This window comes from Physeter macrocephalus, chromosome 3, assembly GCF_002837175.3.
Source record: "Physeter macrocephalus isolate SW-GA chromosome 3, ASM283717v5, whole genome shotgun sequence".
Lineage (NCBI taxonomy): Eukaryota > Metazoa > Chordata > Mammalia > Artiodactyla > Physeteridae > Physeter > Physeter macrocephalus.
In genome coordinates, this window is record NC_041216.1 from 14,226,990 (window position 1) to 14,250,213 (window position 23,224).

Here is a 23,224-nt window from a genome sequence, read left to right on the forward strand (position 1 = left end):
TTCTGGTTTTTTAATGACAACGACGATAACAATGATGACGATGATGATAAAAAATAGCTACAATTCATTAAGTTCTTACTATGTGCTACGTGCTATGCTAGTGCTTTATCTAGTGCTTTATCTCATTTAATCTTCACAACTACTCTGTGTGGTAAGTGACGTCACCCCCATTTTAGAGATGAGAAAACAGGTTTAGAGAAGTTGAGTCTCTTGCCTAAGGTTTTACAGGCCCTCCTTCTCTCTCTACATTTTTTCTTTTTGACAACCTCATCCAATATCATGGCTGCTATAATTATCATGTCTGTGTGGATGGCTCCCTGACCCCTCTCCTTGTCTCCTGGTCCACATTTCCTGGCATATGAATGTGCTGATGGCATTGTAAACTCAACATGTCCAAAATGCAGCCATTCTTTTGTTAGTACTGTTCTAAACATTATTCACTTAACTCACATAACTCTGAGATAGATAATATTATTATTCATATCTATGAGGTAGATAGTTTTATCCATGTTTTACAGATGAGTAAACACAGGCCTAGAGATTCAATATCTGGCTCACCTTTACACAGCTAGTACACAGTGGAGCTGGGCTTGGGGCTGATTTCAATGCTTAGACCACAATAATGACAATACCTCAGTTCCACTCAAACTGAGCTCTCCCTGTCCTGTTCTGTTTCCTGCTTCCTATATTCATTCTCTGCCCTTAACTTCAAATCCTACTGTCCTTCAAAGTCCAACTCAAAGGCCATGCCCTACAAAGTCTTTTCAAGTATTCCAAGCTGGGAGGGATCTCCATCTTGTGTGAATTTACAGAGAACTTACTCTGTACCACACTTACCTTTTCCCAAGCATACAAAAATTTTAATTCATCCTCACCATAAAAAGTTCAAGTAGAGAATATTGAGCAAGAAGTTTAAGTATCTCTTCATTCCCCAGAATTTATTAGTTTTTTCCTTGATTAACGTTCCTGTGTTTCTGCAGGAAACTCTATCAGGCAGCTATTTGACGACAGGAGGCAGGGCGAGTATTCTTCGGTCCCCTAAAACAGGCAATACTAAACAATTGCTGAAATCAGTTGCAAATCCCATGAGCCTGCACACATTACATTTTTTGGATGATGGTGAGAGGGTCTGTTCAAGAAAAGTGATTTTTTTTTCAGGGGGACTGGTAAAGCCATGTCAAACGCTCCCTCTCCTCCCACCTTCATTAAAGAACAGAAAAGCATCTACTTCTAGGTACATAAAGCGTCTGGTTTCTGTTTTAGCTGGGTCTCAGAAGGAAATGACTTTTCTCTGAAATTGTAGACGCCCAACCCAGCTGCAGCATTGTTAGACCTCAGGGTAAACAGGAAGCTTCCTGCCTTGGGCCCTTCATATCCCTCTCGCAGGCTATTAAAGGCTGTTAATAGGATAGTAAAAGGACAGCTGCTGGCCATAAAATCAGCCCATTCCTTAGATCCTTAGAGAACTAGATCCCTCCAAGGTCAGAGAGAAAACTGTCCATCTCCAGGTCACACCAGGAACGTCCACCTAGCTGGGGTCCTTACTTAACTCCTCTATGATCAGCTATGACCAGAATGGTCTTTGCAAAATACCAGAGTGATTTAGTTCCTTGGTATTAGTTGAGAAATGAGAGGTTCGCATTTATAAGGTTTCCGGTCCTTGAAATCACTTGTTTCTGGGGGTGACGAGGTCTAGTGTGAACGTTAAGCTGAGACTGCCAAAGCAGTGAAATCACCCCCTACCCTGCGGAGTTTGAGTCACCTCTTCCAGTAGGGAAACAATCAGTCCTGATTATCCCCCCAAAAGAGGCAAAGAGGTCAATCCCTGAGAGCAAGCAATCTAGTACTCCTACCTCTGCAATAAAGAGCTGAATCAGGCCCTCAACTCTTCCTGCACACAGGGTGGAATTCCCCAGATTTGCAGCTGTGGGTGAGGAGAGAGGGAACAGTTTCTGCCAACTGGAGGGACACTAGGGCAGGGGTGATCATCTTTTGCCAAGAAGGGCACTCGGGTGTCTTGGCAGAAGGCAGAGGGCTGTCCCGATCTGTGTGTACATTTTCAGAAGCATTTGACTCTGGACCAAATTCTCTCAGCTGTGCTAAAGCTGGGGGCGATGGATGGGAAATGCTTATTGGCCAGGCTGACTAGGAGCTCCAATAGAGGGTGCTGGGGCTCAGCCAGGAGCTTCCCTTCAGCTGGCAAGTTTAGCTTTCAGTCATGGTCAGAGGGAGCGTGTCAATCCATCCATTTCGAAGTTTCTGCTTGTTGGAATTTTTGGCTCAAACGGGGAAAGAGTGGCGATGATGCAGGGCCTCCTACCTGGCTCAAAGAATGAGAAAACATAGCTCAGCAGGGGTCAAGATTTTACTACAACTATAGAGTCAAGCCCATTACCAAATGGGGGCCAGGAAGATACCATTTCATTCAACCCTGGACTTACCTACAATTTATCAATTCCTGCTGCTGTGTTGGCTCATCTGACCCTTACCTACCAATCAAGAAAGCACAGGCGCTCGGGCAGGGCAGGAAAACCAGTCACTGCTCACAAAGTGAACATTTAGTTGCCCCTGGGCAGGCTTACTTACACAGGACAAGGGAGCCTTATTTGCTAAGTGTCACTGCTCTCCCTCATTCAAAGGAAACATCACTGAAATTACTCCTCAGAGTGCTGAAAAGAGAAGAACTGGATATTTTTTCCAGTAGGATAATGTAATCTTCCCCTAGTTTCATTAGAGGTAACTAAGGCTCTGAAAACTCTCCCAAGGTCACAAAGCTGGTAAGTGGGGCTTTGCTGAGAGGACCAGAATCCAGGCCTCCTGCCTCCTCAGGCAATGTTCTTCTTACCATGACTTTTTTCCCCGCAAGTAACTTGTATTAATTTTTTTTGCATCAATTGACCTTTAATATCCAAATGAAGTGTGGATGCAGAGTATGTGGCAGGGTCTCAGCCCTTAATTTGTATTATTTTTTTAAAAAGGTAACTTATGGGAATTCGCTGGTGGTCCAGCTCGGTGCTTTCACTGCTGTGGACCGGGTTTAATCCCTGGTCAGGGAACTAAGCTCCCGTAAGCCGTGCAGCCAATAAAATAAAATAATTTTTAAAATAAAAATAAAAAGGTAATTAATTGCAGATATAATCAAAAGTTGTTTAATTTGTGTATCTTTGTAAGGTTTTTCATATAAATAAGTGAACAAATCATGAAAAAAATCATCAGAAACAATGTCCCATTTAGAAAAGATAGTCCATTTTACTTAGGCTACACTGTCCAGGCCTCCACCATCACTGTGTGGACTATGACCAGCTTGTCAGCTAGAGCCTTTGATGAAATTCACATTTTAATAATTTAAATTTACATGTGGGTAGGTGGTAAGTTTAAGACTATCTCTGCTATGGTTTATGGACAAGACAGATGTAGGTATGCTTTAGACCTGGAATAAGATTTCTTCATTTACAGAGAAAATAGTTACTACCCTAAAATTTGCCATAGCCAGGACCAGAAGGCGCTCTCTAGAGGCTCACACTGCTCCCATTCCTAACCAACCTTCAAGGAGAGAGAGGATCTAACGGGCAGAGTAAGGGTTCCAGGGCAGCACAGGCAGCCCCAGCATGTATTTGTACTTTCAGACCCTGGTTAAGTCTGCTTCAAGCCTGTCCCCTAAGTCTCCAGGTCATGTCCAAGGTAGGAAGTTGCAATGCAGGAGTAGTCCCAGGAGCCAGTAAGTCAGGAAGTAGCCTAGAATGCATCGTGTGACCAGAGAACAAGTTTTCCAGTTGTACAAGAGTCCCATGATAGAGTTTCTGAGGACCTTTTGTCCTGGTGGGGAGTCCCCTGAAAGAGGCTTCCAAGGCACAGTCTCTAGGGATCTCAGCAGCGGTTCTTGATCCTGAAGCAAGTGAGCTGAAAACCAGTACACAATAGGAGTGGAGGAGCATAAAAACCTGGTGAGAACCTGGAAATCATAAGAGGGGGAAAACCCACACATTTACTGGAATGTCACTGCCTCAAATTGGATGAGCCTGGGACTTCCCTGCTGCTGGGTGAGCTATACCTCTAAGACTAGAAATGTATTACACTGGAAAAGATATTCATTCAGCAGAGCTGAATGCACAGCCTTATAAAGCTGTGCATGACACCAGCCAGGTGACTGCAATGTTACAAATAAACATGGCTACACACTAATTACCACAATAATGGGCCAAATGATACTAAAAATTCTATGGGGGGGGGGGGGCTGATCAGGGGACTTCCCTGGCAGTCCAGTGGTTAAGATTCCGCGCTTCCAACACAGGGGGCGTGGATTCGATCCCTGGTTGGGGAACTAAGATCCCACGTGCCACGCGGCATGGCCAAAAAAAAAAAAAAAAAAAGTCTGTGGGGTCCACTTTTAGCCCAGGGCCAGGACTCTGATCCCCTGCCCCCTGAAACGGTTCCCTCATCCCATGGGGATGGCAAAGCAGAGAGAAAGGGGGCAGGGGATCCTGTGGTTCAACACTGTCCCTCTAAGGAAGTTCAGAGCCAGGTCTCCAAATGGCCTCCCTCATCTATCCTTGAAACTCTAAGCTTCGCTGGCATTCACTCTAGTAGCTCATCCAGCTACAAACACAGAGTGCTCCTTTCTATTTCCCCTGTGCCTCTTAGTCACATAGCTCAGAGAACTTTACAAACAGCCAATGTGTGCCTCCAAGAAGCAGAAACTGCTGAGTGGCCAGCATGGAGACAAAAAGACTTCCTCAGGGTTTATGGTGGACCTGGGGCCACAACCAGGAACCAAAAAAAATCGAATGTATGATCAAACCCTTCCCATCCCTCTCTAGCCTCCCCACCAGCCAAACATTACACAAGATAGCTCCTCTGAAAATGGAGCACCTGCCAGAGCTCAGAGTACCTCAGAAAGTTGACATTCAAGCAGACATTCTGGGTATAGTTGTATTTTAGGGGAAGGTCCCAGAGATACCCTCTGTGCTATTCCTATAACTCAGTCAGATCAGGTCCTTTCACAACTCTCGCTGTCTTCGCACATGCCCTTCCATTTGCCCAGAATGTTCTTCCTCTGCTTCTTAAATGGAATTCCTTCTTACTCTTCAGGACCCAGCCTAAATATGATGCCCTCCTCACCTCCTTCAGCCGGTTAGCTACTTTTTCCTCTCTGCTTCCACAATACTTTACCTCAAAAATATCTCCAATTCCATCCCACTATACTATAATTTAAGCTGTTAAATGTCTGTCTCTCCATTTTGACCACAAGACCTACTAGGGCAGCAATCTTAACTTATTTATGTTCTACCCTCAGTGATCTGACCCAGGGACTCACACTAAAAACACCCCCAAATAGTTGTTGAATGAATAAATTAGGTACAGGTCACTCAAATGGGAGAAGTTAAATGTCTTCCCTGTCCCTGACTAAGGGGTTTGGCCTGTGTTCCCACCTTTTCCCAGCCAGGAGTCCACCTCACCTGAACATGCATGCACAGACTGCCGAACAGCAGCAGCACTGCAGCGTGGACTAGGTACACAAACACCCGAGGACTGAGGAATCCAGGATCAGGCTTCTCTGGGGTCTCTTTGTTCTTGCTCCTTTGCATCCCAAGTGTAAGGCAGAGCCAAGGATGGGTGGTCACATATGTCCAAGTTGCCCAGGCAACCAGTATAGCCACTGGTGCAGCCAGTAGAAAATTGGGCACCTGCTTGAGTTCATAGTATCTCAAAAAGCCAACATTCCAATAGATATCCTGGATGTAGCTGTATATTAGGGGAAGCTCCCAGGAGCACCAAGGCGGCTCATTTCCCCCTATGATTCGGTAGCCCTTGTCCACAGCTAACTGCAGCAAGGGCTTAGGAATGGGGTAGGCTGAGCCTGGCAGACAGAACTGGGTATAGGCGTAATACTGAAAGAGGGCAAAGGGAAGGCTAAGTGTGAGCACTGACAGGAACACAGAGCCCATCAGCTTCAAGAGCTGTCTCAGAGGATTCCGCACCATCAGAGAAGAGAAAAAGCCTCGGCACTGAGAATGCACGAGGAAGCCAACGTTGACCAGCCCGTTGGAGCGCACACCAGTGGCAAGGGCAAAGAGGAGTCCGCTAGTCCAGCTTCGGCCCCTTTCCAGCTGCCCCAGGGCGCTGAATGTCAGGAGGGCAAACAAAGCTTCTGAGTAGCCAGCCGCCAGGAAGACATTGGCAGGGCTGAGGCAGAAGAGCAGCGCTCCATAAAAAGCCTGGCGGGGACAGCGCAAAACCAGACAGCCCAGGTCATGAAGCGCAAGTGCAGCCAGCACGGAGAACAAGGAATTGAGCGATGCTACTGAAATTAGCAGGCAACTCCGTAGGCTCAGTAACCCCCACAGGGGTCTCAGCAATTCAGTCCCCACCAACAGGACCAGGGGGAAACCAGGGAAGAAGGCAAAGTTGTGCTCATACAGGTAGCCGTGCTCAGCAATGAACAGGAAGTGTTCAGCATCCCAGCGAGATAGGCCGCCCAGGAGACTTTCCACAAGTTGGTCCACAGAGCCGGAGGGGGCGAGGCGAGGAGGAGAGAAGGCTTCTGCATGATGGTCTGGGATGATGGCATTGAAGAGAGCCTGTAGGATGAAGGAGAACTAGGATTTTGGTTGAGCCAGTGGAAGAATTACCATTTAATAAAATGAGGTGGAACAGACATGTTGGGGAAGAATCCCAAGTTAAGTTTGACATGGACATTCCAGTGCAGAGGTCAACGAGACAGTAAGATATATGAGTCTGAGGGTCAGGAGAGCAATCAGGGCTTGAGATATAAATTTGGGAGTCATAAGTGTATGGATGATATTAAAAGGTATGAGACTGAATGAGATCACCCAGGGAAGAAGTGCAGATAGAGAAAAGAAGAGATCTGAGGACTGGGCCTCAGACATGTCAACATTTAGAGGCTCGAAAGAGAGAGAGGATCTAGCAATAAAGAAGGAAGGTCAGTGAGGTAGGGAGGAAACCAGGAAAGCATGGTGTCATAGAACCAAGTAAAGCAAAGGAGTGATCAGCTCTTAAATGTTGCTGATAGGTCAAGTAAGATGGAGACTGAGAACTGACCACTGGCTTTAGCAATGGGAATGTCATTGGTGACTTTGACAAGAGCTACTTCAGTGGAGTGGAGGAGAGAGAAGACTGCCTGGACTGGGTTTAGCAGAGAAGGGGAGAAGTGAGACAGTAGATACAGACAACTGTTTGGAGGAGTTTTCCTGTAAAGGGAAGCAGAGAAATGGGGTAGTAGGTGAATGACATTGTGGGGTCAAGAGAAATCTTGTTGTTTTCTTTCCAAAGGTGGGAGGTAAGTATTTGTTTGCCAATGGGAATATCCAGTGGAAAGGAAACCACTGAGTATGCAGGCGAGAAAGGGAAGAATTGCTGGAGCAGGCAAAAGGGGATGGAATCTGCTATGGAGGTGGAACTGGCCTTAGAGAGGAGACAGACAGTTCATCCACCCTTCAGTAGTGAAGGCACAGAGGTGCAGATGTAGGTATGCTGATGGCTGTGGTGGAAGTATTCAGAAGGTTACTTTTTATTGCTTCTACTTTTCTGAATTTTCACTCAGGAAAACAATCTGGGGAAAAGGTGCTAGAGACTTGAAAAAAGAGGAAAATGTATAAAATAAGTCATCTATGACCCTAGTTCTCAAAATAGGCTATGCACTGGAATCGCCCAAGGAGTTTCAAAAATACTGATGCCTGGGTTTCCCTCCTGCCACAACATTGATGACTGGGCGTTTATAGCTCTCCCAGCTGATTCTGATGTGCAGAAAAATTTGAGAAAATGGGTGAGCGAGTGGACCAGGGAAATACACTAAGATTGCCAGGCAGCACTAAGGACTCACTTGGGTTAATGATATTGAATACAAAGAGACTAGTTAACACAGTTGTGTGCTTTTCTCTGGGCAGATGCATGCGTGGAGTAGACACAGAATTGAATTTAACCAAGGATGGGCCTTTGTCTTGTGATTAAGACATAGGGAGAAGGGAGTGAGTGAGCTGTACGTGTATGCATGGTGGACCATGGAATCTAAGCTGGGTAAAAAGGGGAGCTGAAGCTATGAGGTAGGTGAGGGACAGTGAAACCGTGGTAGAGTCAGTGGATAAGTCCTGAGGGAGTGGAAGAATCGTTAGAACTGGGGTAGTGGAGGGAGTGAACTGGAAAGATAGGAGATAGTGGTTAGATGTATCAGCTTTATTAATATTGAAACCACCAAGAAATATACAGTAGTGCTGGAAAGAGCAACAGTGAATCAGGAGCTAAAACCTTCAAGGAATGAGGAGGAATGAGTTGTCGCTAACAGAGATGACAGCAACAACAAAGGGTAACTGGGGTATAACCTGATGGCGTGAGCTTTAAAGCTGGAAGCGGGGGAGGGGAGGATAATGAAATAGCATTATTACTAAATGTCTTTTTGCCCCGTTAGATTTGGTCAGCTACTTAAGGGAAAAGAGATCGTGACTTTTCATACTCCCACCTAGCATAATTCTTTGACCAGGGCAGGAACTTAATAAAATTTGGTGGTTGAGTGAACAGTATGGAGGAAACATACTTGTTTCCAAATCACCATCTGAATTAGAACCCAACTGTCCTGGTACCTTATCCCAGATGCCAAGTCACAGTATTGCTCCCTTAGTTCTGTCAATCATTCAGCTGATGCTGGTTCAAAGCCATCATCAAGTCAGTTTTCCAGCCTAGCAACAGGAGTATAACCTCATATTTAAGGCTCTTTTCTTTTTCGGTCAGTTTCTTTTATCAGGCCACTTCAAAGAGTGAAAACAAGTGGGACAGGAGTGACAGTCACAGGTAACAGCCCTAGTCTCCAAGTTGAAGACACTTCTAACTAAACCTGGGACCCAGCAGAGGCTGTTATGCCTCATATAGTGGGGGAGGAGAGAAAAAAGGAGTTTTCCACAAAGGAACCACCGATGAGCCTCAGAGAGAATGTGCTTGTGATGAAAGGCACATATAATATGCTAACAGAACATCCCTAGGGTGTTGACATACATTCAACAGTAACAGATACTGAAGACCTACTAAGCACTGGGCACTGTGCTAGGCACCATACATAGTTCATATATACCTGAAATTTTATTAAAATATGTATCAAGGGCAGCCTTGGAGGGGAAAGGGAATTGCAAAATGCATTCTGGGGGTTGTGTGTGGGTGAGACAGCAAGGGGACACAGCTGGGGGAAGAGTAGGAGACACTGCTGACTAAACAAATATACACAGATGGTCTCAGGACAGTGCTACCTCTCTCCCACTCAACTGACTCATGCACCGCTCAGTCTCCTGGTCAGGGGACCCAAGGCAACACTTTGAGCTGTCACACCCTAAACCAGAACACACGTGTTCTGGTTACAGAACATCATGGTATGCTGGAAAGACCACTAGCCCAAGAGTAAGGAAACCTGGGGTCTGATTCTGGTCCTTCTCTAACTTGCCTTGTGACTTTAAGGAAGCCATTTATCCTTTCTGGGCCTCAGCTACTTCATGTGTAAAATAAGAGATTAATAGATCAAAATAAATAAATATAAAATAAGAGATTAATAGGTCATATCTAAGAGTCCTGCCCATTTTTCAGCTATGTGGTCTAGGTCTCTATAGTTCTAACCACATGGTCGGGGGGGTGGGGGCGCATCTGGGAAAGGGAAAGAAGATGAGGCCTACTCTTAACGTCTAGCCCAGTCATGTGGCAATGGCATGTTCAGGACAAAAGATCAGAGACTGACCTGCAGCACCAGAGTCAGGACACGGCAGCTGACTGCAAACCCCAGGACCTCTTTCTGGGATGTGTCCAGGGGCCACATCCTCTCACCACCAGGAATTCAGGGGGGCTGCTGCCAGGGCTGAACTCCCTCAGGCTTCTAAACTCCAAAACCCAAGGAGGAAATGTCACACATGGGCAGAAAGTAAATTATTGAAAGCATTCTTCATGAAAACAGCACCCCTGCTTCAGGACTACTATGGCAAACTTAACCACCTTACTTTCCAGATGAGGGAAAAGCATCTTAAAGGCAGATGGAACCTCTTGGTGTCACTCTGAAGCACTGTATTCTTGTAGGGGAAGTTCCACACAGGTAGGCATGAAGCTGGAAAGCTAAGCTCACAGAAAACCTTTAAAAGCCTGTTGAGTGCCCCTATCCAGGAACTAAAGACCTGGGTTCAAGTCCTGACTTTGTCATTCATAAGTTCTCATTTTGTTTTTCTAAGCCTCAGTTCTCTGTGTATAAAATGAGATCGGGGGACTTTCCTGGTGCCACAGTGGTTAAGAATCCGCCTGCCAATGCAGAGGACACGGGTTCGAGCCCTGGTCTGGGAAGATCCCACATGCCGCGGAGCAACTAAGCCCACGCAGCCTAACTACTGAGCCTGCACTCTAGAGCCCGTGAGCTACAGCTACTGAGCCCGCGTGCCACAACTACTGAAGCCCATGCGCCTAGAGCCTGTGCTCTGCAACATAAGAAGCCACCGCAATGAGAAGCCCGTGCACCGCAAAGAAGAGTAGCCCCCGCTCACAGCAACTAAAGCCCGCACACAGCAACTAAAGCCCGCGCGCAGCAACAAAGACCAATGCAGCCAAAGATAAATAAATAAATTTATGATAAATAAATTAATTTTTAAAAAATGAGATCGGACTATTTTGCCTGTCTCATGAAATTGTCACGATGGTGAAATGGTCTGAAGTGTGAAGAAGTACTACCAAATCTATATTGTGGTTGCTGTTATTTAGTGTGTGCCCTTTCTCTGTTGCCCAGAATAATAAACTAGGTCCCAAACCAGAGTCCCAAAAGTGGGGCATAGAACTGAACTGGAAGACCATAATGACTACACACTCTAGTTAAGCTCTCTGATGTGTGTTCAGCTGGTCTGTTAAATTAAGTGGAGAAGGAAAAGAAAACCACCACTCAGCAGGACTTCAGCCAGCTCACATTGCTAAAACAAACTTAGGGGGACGACAGAGTCGACTACTAGGGATGGGGAAAACTGTTATTTCCCATCTCTTCGTTGGAATGGCAGCAATGTATAAACAACTGCAAAGCCATTCTGAGGGAAGGAATGCACTTTAAGGCTTTTTTTTTTTTTTTTTAACAATTCCTTGTGCTAAAAGAAGTAGCAATGGCTCCTACGTAACCAGTCTAACCAGTCGGAAATCAAAAGGAAGGGCAAGAGCATCAGAGGCAGCTCAGAATGGCAGCAATGTATAAACAACTGCAAAGCCATTCTGGGGGAAGGAATGCATTTTAAGGTTTTTTTTTTTTTTTTTAACAATTCCTTGTGCTAAAAGAAGTAGCAATGGCTCCTACGTAACCAGTCTAACCAGTCGGAAATCAAAAGGAAGGGCAAGAGCATCAGAGGCAGCTCATCAACTTGGGGTGAAGAACTAACCCTAAAGGAAAAAATACTAGAACTGAGAAATTAACAGGGAGGCCTGGAAGACTTTTCTTTCTTCTCTTATCTGGCTAACACCTACCAAACCTTTAGGTTATCACTTGTTTCTGGAATTCTCTGACTCTCACTAGACTATGTGGTATGCTCTCATTACACTCTGCCTTGTCCTCTTTATTGCTATTGCTTATTTAGGTTGTTTATGAGGGCAGGGGCTTTGTCTTTCTTGCTCCCAACTATATCCCCAGGGCCTAGCACTACAAACAGGCATTTTAAGCCTGTGTTCTAATTGACTGAAAGTAGTAAGCACTGGATATGACTTCACCAGTTCATTGGCTCTGGATATAAAATCCCTGCTCCGAGTACTCCTCCCACCATATCTCACGTTGAGAGCAAAACGACAAAGTCACAGAAGCCACAGGAAAATACAATTTCTCCAGAAAACTGGCCATAAGCAACAGTTCTCTTTCCTCTCAGCACAAGGGGGCGCCTGTTGCTTACTCCATCACCAGGAGGCCTGGAGGAAGGGAGGGGCCACAAACGCCACACCGGTTTGCTCATCAAAATTCAGTTCAAAGGCAAGCTTTTGAAATCCCCCCAATGCTGCCAACATCTGACTCGCCGAATCGAGAGGAATCGTAGAAACAAACACAGCCAACCTTACACGGCCGCTGGTTCTCCATCCTAGGGTGAATTCACTTTTTCCCTTCCTTCATTTCCCACCCACATGCAGAAGAGATGGGAAAAGAAAAGCACGGAACCCACCTCTGCCTCTTCACCAGGCTTCCATTCTTCCTTTCCTTTCTCCAGAGTCAAGCTCTAGACCCAGCGATCACAGATGACTTACTTGTAGCCTACACTTAGTTTACAGGTAAACCATGTGAAAACAAAAATAAAGCCAGTGAGCTCTCCCTCTCAGCTAATTGCGGGCTTCACTTCCCAACAACCCGTTTACGAAATCACAGACCCTCTGAACTGGCAGGACACTTACAGAGCAACTAGTTTTACTCTATTTTCCCGTAAGATAAATATGCCCCAGAGAGATCAGTAATAAAACTCTCCAGAGTTTTTACATCAGAGATCTCATTAGACCCTGTGTAATTACAATCGTCATTTTATGGATGTGGAAACTGAGGCTCACTGGGGTCAAGTGGCACTCCCAAGGCTATATTTAAGGAGAATGTCTTTTTTTTTTTTTTTTTTTTTTTGTCTGAACCATCAATCTTTCCACCAGCCGTCACTCCTGCCAAAGGGGATGCGCTCTTTCAGAGCCAGAATTACAACCAGGGTCTCCCAACTCCCAGCCCCGGACTTGTCCAGTGTCAGCGCATGCTCTTGCTGGCTATGCTTAGGGCAGGGAGGGCCCTATCTGAGCAGACAGGAAAACCTGTTGACTCGGAGCCCAGGACTCTGGATAAGACTAACATCCTCGGGGGAGGGCGGGGGGTGGGGGGTGGGGGGTGGTGTTCGGACCCAGGGTCCTCAGGACCAGAGGCCTTGCTGGCCGCCGCGAGGCAGGGGCCGCCTTCTGCCAGCCTAGCCGGGTCCGAAGCCCGTTCTAGCCCTTTCTTTTCGGACACAGTCCCAAGCGGGGATTGGGCATCTCCTCTCCCCAAAGGGGCCACGGCTCAGAGGATACTCCCGAGGGGGCCGGCGAGGCCCGGCCCGGCCTAGGGCCGGAAGGCAGGGTAGGGCGGGAGGCTGTAACGGAAGAGGCGGCACTGTGAGGCCGCTATGGCGGAGGGGTGGGGCTCCTCGCTTCTCGGCGGCCTCCGCCTCATTTCCCTCGGCCTCCGTTTGACAACTTCCCTCCCCCCAGAACTCCTAGGCTCCCAAGCTGGCGCCGGATCCCCAACGCCCGCCGGTCTCTACCTCCGAGGCGGGGCCCGAACCATAGTTCCTCCATCCGGGACCCCGAGCGGCCGCGCCTGCGTACTGGCTCCGCTGATGGCGGCCCCGCCCCGCTCCTGCCGGGACTCGGAGCTGCCCCGCCCCCCGGCGCGGCGGCCATGTTGAGTCCGGGCGAGCGGGGTGTGGACGGCGTAACCCGGAGCCTCCGCTCCCCTCCGCCTTGGCACTTTCCAGCTTTGGTGACACCAGGGGTTCCTCAGCCCCTTCCCCCCGCCTTCAGTTAGTCCGCCGGGGCTGCTGTCTCCGAGTCTGTGCTCTTGCCCCAGTTGCACCCCACAAACATCCACTGAGTTCCCGTGTGGGCCAAGGCCCTCGGAGTTGGGGGCTGCCCCGCGGCCTCTTAACGGAAGGCAGAGCCGCACTTTCCCTGCTGTCAGGCAACAACAGCTCAGTACAGGGCCTGGCACACAATAGCTGTTCTCTGAAGGGAAAGAAAAGCCTGCTTGGGGCTTCTGTGGCCAGGAGGGGCCCCCTGCGTCCTGGGAGTGAAGAAAGTGGGGGTTCCCCCCGACTTTCCCCTCCTCCGCTGCTCGGGACCTTCGCTCCCGCTGCAGCCCGCAGCCCCACCTCCCATGGCTGACGAGGGCGGTGAAGGAAACTTCAGAGAACGCCCCCCAGGACTCCTTTCTCCTTCCTTACTCAAGCAGTTTCTCTCTCGTAGAAAGTGGGCCCAAAAAAGCAGAAGAAAGAAAGAAGCTAATTCAACAGAACTGTCTGTTCGGGAGGAGCGGCCAGTTGGGACCCCTGTAACGGAAACTGTTAGAACAACTTTGCACCCTCCTTAAAGGAAACAGATAATAAATCCTTCTCCGTTGGTGGATTTCTCGTTTCTCAGGATTCCAAAGCCGCCTGTGGTTTCAGTTATCTGCCCTGCAAAAGAAGCTAGGGTCTGGGTTAGCCTCTGGCCGCAGCCCTGGCGGAGGGAGGGCTTTATCTTCCGCAGCAGCTACTCTACTGTGGGTGGGAACAAAAGAGGTGGTTGCTCTCGCTCCAGGCGAGGACAGCGAGCCCACAGCAGCGTCTGGGGGCCAGGGACTGTGCCTTTTGACTCTTTATAGCTCATTTCAGGCCCTGGGACCTGAACTGCCCTCAGGTATTTGTTGTGTGTAAGGTGGATAAATCACGTTTTAGTTGTGGTGTGTTGGAGGAGAAAGGGAAAAATGGAGTTTAGAACCCCAGGTTTTTCGGTGACACACCCTTGTTCTTAGCTCCGGAGGGATATGAGTGAATCGGCAGAGCCGTGGGGCACACTCGTGCCTGGGGCCTAAGGTTGTGACTTGAATCTCTAGAAGTCTGTGAGGCTCCAAGCAGTACTGTGTTTGCAGAGACAGAACTGAGAAATGAACTATCCTTCCTTTGTGAATTCACAAGGGAAAAAGACATGCATTCTTAAGGTTCCCTCTGTTCACACCAAATTCCCTCAAAAATCTGTTTGTAAAAAGGACAGGGGTCTCTTTTGACACATCAGAATGTTGTTTAAAAGCTCAACTGTCACCCTTTAGAGGTAGAACTTTGTCCAGCTCTTCAGCTCTACTTTCTTGCAATCTCTCCTTCCTTTCCTTCTCTACTACCCACCCCCCTTCTCTTCCGCTCTGTTTCCTGTTTCATTTTCTGGCTGCTGCTCCAACTGGAAAACAAGGAAGCTGAATCTTGTGCTCTCAAAGCTCTGGCTTGTCAGAATGGAAGAGGACTAGGTGGGATGGGAGGGGTTCTGGGCCTTCAAGGCTGTGAGTAAGTAGTGGAGGAGGCAGCTCTCTCCAGTCTGCTTTTAGAGTCTGCAGCTAAAATGGAGCCTGCATCTACACAGGGAGCCAGCTGAGCGGCCAGCACTGTGGGAGAGCTGGAGACACAGGGACGTATCCCAGGGCTCCCAAAAGATTCTACACTGCCCAGCCACTTCCATAAAGAAGCAAATATGCCACACCACCAAGAAACGGTTTCATAATACAAATCCCGGACTAAATTAAACAATGTAAGCAGTGCGTCGCTGTTTCTAGACTCCTAGAATGTAAGAGACTTACAGCATTTCTGTTTCTGAACTTGCCTGGCTCTGCTCTTGCTGTTTCCCCTGTTTGAAATGCTTCACTGCCGACGACTCTTTGGCCAACGCACTATATTCAGGTCTCAGCTGAAATGTCACTTCCTTGGTGAAGCTTTCTCTGTCCACCCAGCCACAACTGCCACCCTGTACTATCCCATCACCCTGTTCTGCTTTCTTCATAGCACTTATTATCACCTGGTTGTCCTGTCCATGAATTTTACTCATTTCATTGTCTGTTTTCCTCTTAGGGAATGTAAGCTCTATGAGAGCAGGGGCCTTGTTCACCAAAGTGTTACCAGCACTTAGAACAATGCCTTGCACATTGTGTGTACTCAATAAGGAACTAGTGAATAAATCCATTTGTTTAACCTGATACCTGCATTTTATGGATGAGGGAACTAAGGCTCGGAAAGAAGTGACTGGCCTGAAGTTACACAGCTGGGGGCAGAGGTGGGATTTGAATTCAGGTCTTCAGCCTCCCTGGCTGTTTTGTTTTGTTTTTTACCACCCCACAGTATTTTAATCTTTCTCAGGTTTACCTCTTTCCCTTTCTTCCTTTTTTTTCCACACAACTAAGAGTCTTTACGGGCTATGCCGAGAGTTCTACATAAGGCACACCAAGTCTTAACAGCTCCTACCTACTCTTTCCTCCATTCAATTACAGTTTTATCTTTTTGATTTATTCAACGAAATAGGAGTGCCTACTATGTGACGGGGATGAGGCTGTAACACTAAGCAAGACAGACACAGTCCTTGTCCTCATGGAGATGATAATATCATCTACCTTATGGATTTTATAGTGCTTGGCACAATAAATAATAAACAGCCAGTACGCAGGCGCGGCCGCTCAGGGCCCCGGATAGAGGAACTATGGTTCCGGCCCCGCCTGGGAGGTAGAGACTGGCGGGCGCTGGGGATCCGGCGCCAGCTTGGGAGCCTAGGAGTTCTGGGGGGAGGGAAGTTGTCAAGTGCTTGATAAACATGAGCTGTTAGGGACTTCCCTGGTGGTTCAGTGGTTAAGAATCCGCCTTCCAATGCAGGGGACACGGGTTGAATCCCTGATTGGGGAACTAAGATCCCACATGCCACGGGGCAACTAAGCCCGCACGCCACAACTAGAGAGCCTGAGTGCTGCACCTACAGAGCCCACACGCTCTGGAGCACGCACGCCACAACTAGAGAGAAGCCCGTGCACCACAATGAAACATCCGGCATGCCACAACTAAGACCCGACGCAGCCAAAAATAAATAAGTAAATATTTTATTTTTAAAAAAGGTGGGCTGTTACAACTCCCTGAACAAAAAGGGGAACAAGTGATTTTCCCACTGAAGATGTGAAGGAAGTTTGGGAGTTCTCATGGAGCACTCACTTCCCTGGAGCAACCTGATGACTCATTTTTCTCTGTAGCTGCCTTGCTCTGCTGCCACATCTGGAGATGGCCTTGGCCATCTCTCAGTAACTCAGTTTCCAGACACCAAACTTTCCGTGGTCCTAATCTTAGGGGAATGACGGAGTAGCTGATCCTGATCTTGGCTTTGAGGCCAGGCCATTATGGGACAAAAGTGAGCACACTGGCCTCTGATTCTGTCACTGTCTGCTGTTAGCAGGCAGGGCTAATGCCTGTGATGACACCAGCTGTACCTTACCCAAACTTTATGCTACTTCTTTTTGTGCGGATTCTTTTTGTGGGCATTCGTTGGCAGTTTCCAAGGATGCTGGATGACACTTAAATCCATGCTGAAACTAGGGGTGGCACCAGTCAGGTCTTGGACATTTACCAGAAGCATCCTTTTTGGCTCTGGCCATACATATCATCACTTGAGGATGCCCATCCACCCTGGGACAAGGACCCCACCCTTCCTCCCAATTTCAGGAGCCAAATGCTGATCATTTAAAGGCCACGGATACTAGGTGTTTTTCATCCTTTCTTCGGTGTTTGCCTTTCGGTAGTTAGAAAACCTTGACCCCACAGAGAGGGCCAGTGGGAAGGGCCTTAGCCACTTGGGGGTGGTAGTGGCCGCAAGGCAAAAGAGCCAATGAGGTTGAGAGTATTGTTTAGGCTGGACTTGGCTGCTCTCCAGCCTTGAAAGAAGGTTACGGTCACTTGTGGGGCTGGGGAGGGAGGAGCCTGGGAAAAGAACTACTTACTGGCCACACCCCTGGGTTCTCTACTGGCGAGGTTCTATTTACTTCTCAAAAGCAAATTACTCACAGCTCAGTGGCTAGCAGCTCTTTCGGCCTGCGGTAACTCCAGTCAGAAACTGGACACCAGGCTAGGCTCCTCCTGCATTGCAGGAGAGCAGATGAAAAGAACCCAGGAAACCAAACTCCTAGGCAATGCTCCACACACAGCCCAGAAATGCAGTTTCTTGACTAGAAATTGGTTTCAGAAGCCCAGAGCAAAAATAGCCAATAGCAGTATTACTCACCAAAATATAGATATGAAAAGCTTGCCATTTAATTTTTTCCAGAAGAGTCCTAGGAAGACATCTTAGTTGACAAAGCTTAGCCAATTGTCTCTATTTCCCCCTCTCTCAATGGAGAAGTATGAATTATTCATTCCTATCCCTGACCCAAATATTAACAACCACACTTAGTTTGATGAACACTTGACTGAAATTCCTGGGACAATTTTACCTCATGCTAAACACAACAAAAAACGAATCTTGCCTGCTGTGCTCCACAGCTGGGTCCAGTTACTTCTGGTTGTCCTCCAACCCAGGAAGGAGGTGGAGTGTGGTGTATTAGGAAGAACACGGGCCTTGGAGTCAGGGGGACCTTTGTGTGTGAGCTCAAACAAGCTGCTTTCCTCAGCTGTAAAATGGGAGCCAGAATACTGACCTCACAGGCATGGGACTGTTGTGGAATTATTTGATGCACTATGTCTGGTACACAAGTAGGTACTCAATAGAAACCTTTTGTTTTGCTTTTAAGTGTCCACAATAATAGCATTTTCTCTGTTAGTTTCTGGTTTCTCCATTGTTTCCCTAAGGAAGATGAATAGAGAAGCTATATATTGCAACATTAGCCTTATAAATGTAACTGCATCTGGCCAACATCTACCATTTCATTCAGCAGCTACTTAGTAAGTGACTACTATGTGCCAGGCTGTTCTGTAGGACAGGGACATAGCAATGAACCAAATAAATCCCCTGCCCTCAGAGAACTTACATTAATCACAGTGGAAGACAGTAGGTAAGTACAATATACAGTAAGCCAGATGGTAAAAAGTGCTATAAAGAAAAATCAAGCAGAGAAGGGAAATGAGGCAGGGGAACAGATTGCTATTTTATTATTTTTTTTGGCCACACCACGCAGCATGCAGAGCTTCCCCAACCAGGGATCGGACCCATGCCCCCTGCAGTGGAAGCACAGAGTCTCAACCACTGGACCGCCAGGGAAGTCCCAGATTGCTATTTTAAATAAGGTGGCCAGGGAAGGATTCACTGAGCTGATATTTGAACAAAGACCTGAAGGAGATGAGGACTTGAGCCATGCTGTTATCTGGTGAAAGTGTATTCTGGACAGAGGGAACAATAAGTGCAAAGGTCTCAAGGTGGAAACAGCTCTGTATGGTTTAACAAGCAATGGGGAAGAGAGAAGACCAAAGAGGTTAACAGTAAGATAGATAACTGAGGGCCATGTAGGTCATTACAAGGATCAGGACTTTTACTCAGAGTAAGGCTGAAGCACTGAAGGATTCTGATCTTAGGTTTTAAAGGGAGCATTCTGGTTGCTATGTTGAAAATAGGTTCAAACACCAGGCAAAGCAGAAGCAGGGAGGCCAGTTTGGAGGATATTTTGAGTTCGAGAAAGATATGATGGTGTCTTGAACTACAGTGGTAGTAGCTGAACTGAGGATTATTTTTTGAAGAGAGCTAACAGACTGAATGTGGAAATGAAAGGAGTCAAGGATGTTTTTGGCCAAGCGATGGAGTTGCCATTTCCTGAGAAAACTATGGGAGAAGCAGGTTTCTAGGAGAAGACAGGGCATCTTAGGCATATTCAAATTAAACTTTCAAGCAGAGATGTCAAGAAGGCAGCTGAGGGCTACCCTGGTGGCACAGTGGTTAGGAATCCGCCTGCCAATGCAGGGGACACGAATTCAAGCCCTGGTCCGGGAAGACCCCACATGCCATGGAGCAACTCAGCCCACATGCCACAACTACTGGGCCTGCGCTCTAGAGCCCATGAGCCACAACTACTGAAGCCCGTGCGCCTACAGCCCATGCTTTGTAACAAGAGAAGCCACCACAATGAGAAGCCCACGCACCACGATGAACAGTGTCCCCGGCTCGCTGCAACTAGGGAAAGCCCACGCGCAGCAACAGACCCAACACAGCAATAAATAAATAAATAAAGATTAAAAATAAAGGCAGCTGAATGCTCTAATCTGGAATCAGGGAAGAGAGCTGGTCTGGAGAAATAAATGGTTAAGTTGGAGGCTGACTCCAGATAATTGGCTTTTTAAATATTTCTAAGAAAAACAGAGATCCCCCTTTGCCAACTATTTCCAAAAGTTTTTTCCCTAGAGTACCATCAATTTCTTTGGCTACTTAAACCCACTTTACTTCAAGAGGCTAACAAGATTTTTATGCCTAGAACTTCTTCTGCAGGTAAAATCATCTCTAGAGCTTTCTTAAAGTCAGACTTACACTGTGGAAGGTTAAGTGAATATGGTGCAGAAATGACAGGGTCCAGGATGCCACCATTTAGGGAGAGTATACCAAGGGGGACTCGCAAGAACAGGACTAGCTCCCCAACACCCCCAAAAGGGTCAAGATTTTAAACAGTTTAAAAATAAAAAGCTTCACAAACGTCTTACCAAGATTTAATGTACATTTATTCTTAACACGTGGAACATATAGTATAAAGATTTCATACTGAATAAATGATATTCATTAAGCCAAAAAAGGAAAAAAGGAGGAATTTACATCAAGTTTTAGCTACATTGTTTGAAATACAAATATGCAGATTTTATCACTGAAAAAATCTCAATTGTGTTTCTTCATCAGGAACTTCAACTGAACCTAGAACTTTTTCACACCTCGATTAGAAAGAAAACAAAACAAAACAAAAACCCAGAAAAAAATAAACTATAAGTTGATTGGCTGCTGAGACAGCAAGGACTTTTTACAGAGACCTGTACAGCATCGCACCAAGAGGGGCGATGTCTGGCAAGAGATTAAATAGCTGTGTCTCGCTTTGTGCAGGTCACCAACTTGTTAACTCGTCATACTATAAAGGGGTAGCTGGGAGGGGGACCAAACTGTGGGGATCCAAGGGTATGTGCAATGTACAACGTCATATATATACACACGTGGCAGCGCAGCCGCTGCAGCTAAAGGTTAAAACCAGTTCTAAGAGGTGATCTCAGGGTTATTCATACAATCAAGGAGAAGAGAAAGAGGTCAGGGTGTTGTAGGTTCACACATGATACTTTGGGGGAAAAGCCTTTTTTTTTTTTTTCTCCTCAACGTTTAACTAAAAACATTTTTAAAAACTACAGCTTGCTGCTGACCCAGCGTTTTCTCTTGTTTCCATGTGAGACATTATTATTACAGTATGTTTACAGTATCAGGTGTACAGTACAGTACATGAAAGGGTCTACACTCTACTGCACAGGCCTCTCCAGTGAACAGGGTTTGTCCACAACTGCGAACTTCTCGGTTCCTGCAAGATTGTGAATGTACAACAATAAACCATACACAGTTCAGCAGTCACCATTTTTGTCCTTCAGGGTTTTTTTTGTTTTTTTTTTCCTTTTTTTTGTTTTTTTTTTTTTGTTTTTTTTTAACCATTAAAAACATTATGAAATGTGGCATCCCCTTGATGCAAGGACTGGGAAAGCCATTTTTATTTTTATTTTTTTTTCCCCAAACTCACTGTAAACGACAGTAACTTTGGTTAAAATAAAAAAAGTCTTCTATGTAGGCAGAGCTTTGTCTTTTCAAATAGGGCAGGGTCCTGAGGGGAGTAAAGTGAGGACAGGGAATAGAAAGATCGGGAGGAAGAAGGGGCGAGAAGGAGGAGGAAAGAGAAATAGGAGAGACTTTTTTTCCAAGGGAGAAGCTGGACAGCACAGGGTAAACTGGATTCTGAGGTGGTTTTGCATAAATAAAGGGCAACAGTCAGTTTCTAAGTTCTCCACACACGCACACGCACACAGGGAGGGAGGTGTCCCACGGCTGTCATGACTGGCCAATCAAAAACAGTACATCGCAAATGACTTGTGAAACCAATGAGTTCATCAACGGTGATACCGAGATGTCCAACAACCGTGACTCATACAGCGTGAACTCCGAGTGGTTCTCGTCCACCTTGGCCAGGGCCAGCAGCGCACGGGCAGCCCGTCGCATCATGTCCACACTAGTTGGCTCAAAGGGCGGGTTCTGCATGTGGAGCAGGCTGGCCTGGCTCTGCTGGAACTGTGTGGCAGCAAGGCTATCCTCCAGGAAGCCCAGGAGGTTGCCGATGCTGCCTTTCTGCACTGCAATGGCACGGGCTGCCAGGCTGTCACCCTGTGCCAGGTTGGCTAGCAGTACTACAGCCATCTCCCGGCACACCGGGTTCTTTCGGTCCCTGAGGAAGCGCACCATGGTGCTGTACAACTTCTCCAGGCGGCTGAAAGGGGGTGTGGCCAGGATCAGGTCCACATTGCTGTCCTGGATGCTGAGTTGGCTGAGGGTTTCCAAGACCAGTCTCTGGGGGGAGAGGACGGCGTTGGGGCCCAGGGTGGAGAAGGGGTCCTGGGCTTCAGCTGAAGGGCAGACTGCCCAGTGTAGGAGTCCATCCAGGACAGGCAGGCAAATGCTCTCGGGGTATGGGGAGAGGTCCAACTGCCCCGAAATGTTGGCGAGCGTGACCAAGGTGTTTTCCCGAAGCATCTCCAAGCAGTCCCACCACCACTCCACTTTGTTGCAGCTCACCCCTTGGTCCTGCTCCTCCTCCTTCTCGTAAGTTAGTGGTGCCTGCTTCCGTTCTGGGTGCCTGTGGTGCAGAAGGATCAGCTTGCCCAGGATCAGCAGCAGCCCCGGGTGTTTGGACATCTCAAAGTCGTTGCCTGGCACAAATGACAGACTTCGGATGGTATTGGAGACACAGACGCAGCGTTTGGCAAGGGAATCCTGCCAGTCCAGAAGGGTACACAGTGGGGTCTCATCTTTACTGTGGGGTTCATCCTCTAGGATCTTGATGTTCCGATGGCTCTGTGCTGGGCTGATGCCAAATGGAAACTTGCTGCTTTCCTTGGTGGCCTCTACGCTCTTAGCTCCCTCCTCGGTCAATGTGCTAGACCGGGTGGACAACATGTCATCCATAGTGGCTGTGATCCGTTTTTCTGGAGGGCCATCAGTCGGGGGGCCCTCCTGCTCTGTTGTCCCTGGTGTACCCTCTACTGCTGTGACATACTTCCGAGTGACTGGTGGGCAGGGTACATGAGGCCGGGAAGGTAGCAGCTCTGTTTTGCTCTCAAAGTGGGTCTGGATATGCTCAGTGGTGTCCCCCCCACCAATCCGCCAGTGCAGCAAGCCACTGTCAAACTCCTGCACGCGCCCAAGCTTATCTGAGCAGTCCACCACAAACGGGTCATTCTTTTGCACGATCTTTACTGGAAGCCTGTCAAACTTACTAATCAGTTTCTCCTCACTATTTTCTGAGGCGGTTTTGTCCTTGCCCGCAAAGGCCATCTCCTCATCATTTTCAATTACTTCCTCCTCTTCTTCCTCCTCTAGTTTAGGACCTAGAAGGTCTTCCTCCTCCTCCCCCTCCACAGGAGCTGGACTAGACGCTTTGCTGAATCTCCCAGGGTCCAGTAGTGTTCTCTGTCCTGGGTCACCCACCTCATACTCCTTTAAAATGCCAAGATCTCAATCAGGCGACGTT

General features: G+C 47.4%; 2 protein-coding genes across 6 annotated transcripts in view; both read right to left on the reverse strand.

The window, feature by feature from the left end:
- PIGV (phosphatidylinositol glycan anchor biosynthesis class V) lies at nucleotides 1–13,318 on the reverse strand. Of its 4 annotated transcripts, none has more exons than XM_007120371.3 (5): nucleotides 13,260–13,318; nucleotides 12,153–12,241; nucleotides 9,731–9,865; nucleotides 5,457–6,578; nucleotides 1–3,952 (listed from the first exon to the last, which is right to left on the reverse strand). In XM_007120371.3, exons 3-5 carry the CDS (start codon nucleotides 9,806–9,808, stop codon nucleotides 3,671–3,673), a joined length of 1,482 nt encoding a protein of 493 aa, XP_007120433.1. In that variant the 5' UTR covers nucleotides 9,809–9,865; nucleotides 12,153–12,241; nucleotides 13,260–13,318; the 3' UTR covers nucleotides 1–3,670. The 4 variants fall into 4 exon arrangements, with proteins under 4 accessions (XP_007120433.1, XP_007120434.1, XP_023981512.1 ...); XM_007120372.3 differs by having other exon boundaries at nucleotides 12,153–12,246; nucleotides 13,260–13,316; XM_024125744.3 differs by lacking the exon at nucleotides 13,260–13,318 and adding an exon at nucleotides 12,861–13,200.
- A 6,843-nt stretch (nucleotides 13,319–20,161) lies between these two features.
- Nucleotides 20,162–23,224, reverse strand: part of ARID1A (AT-rich interaction domain 1A) — a 72,127-nt gene continuing 69,064 nt past the window's right edge. For both annotated transcript variants that reach the window (XM_024125279.3, XM_024125277.3), the window contains exon 21: nucleotides 20,162–23,181. In XM_024125279.3, the coding sequence (XP_023981047.2) occupies nucleotides 21,532–23,181 (1,650 nt within the window). In that variant the 3' untranslated portion in view covers nucleotides 20,162–21,531. The remainder of the gene's footprint in view (nucleotides 23,182–23,224) is intronic.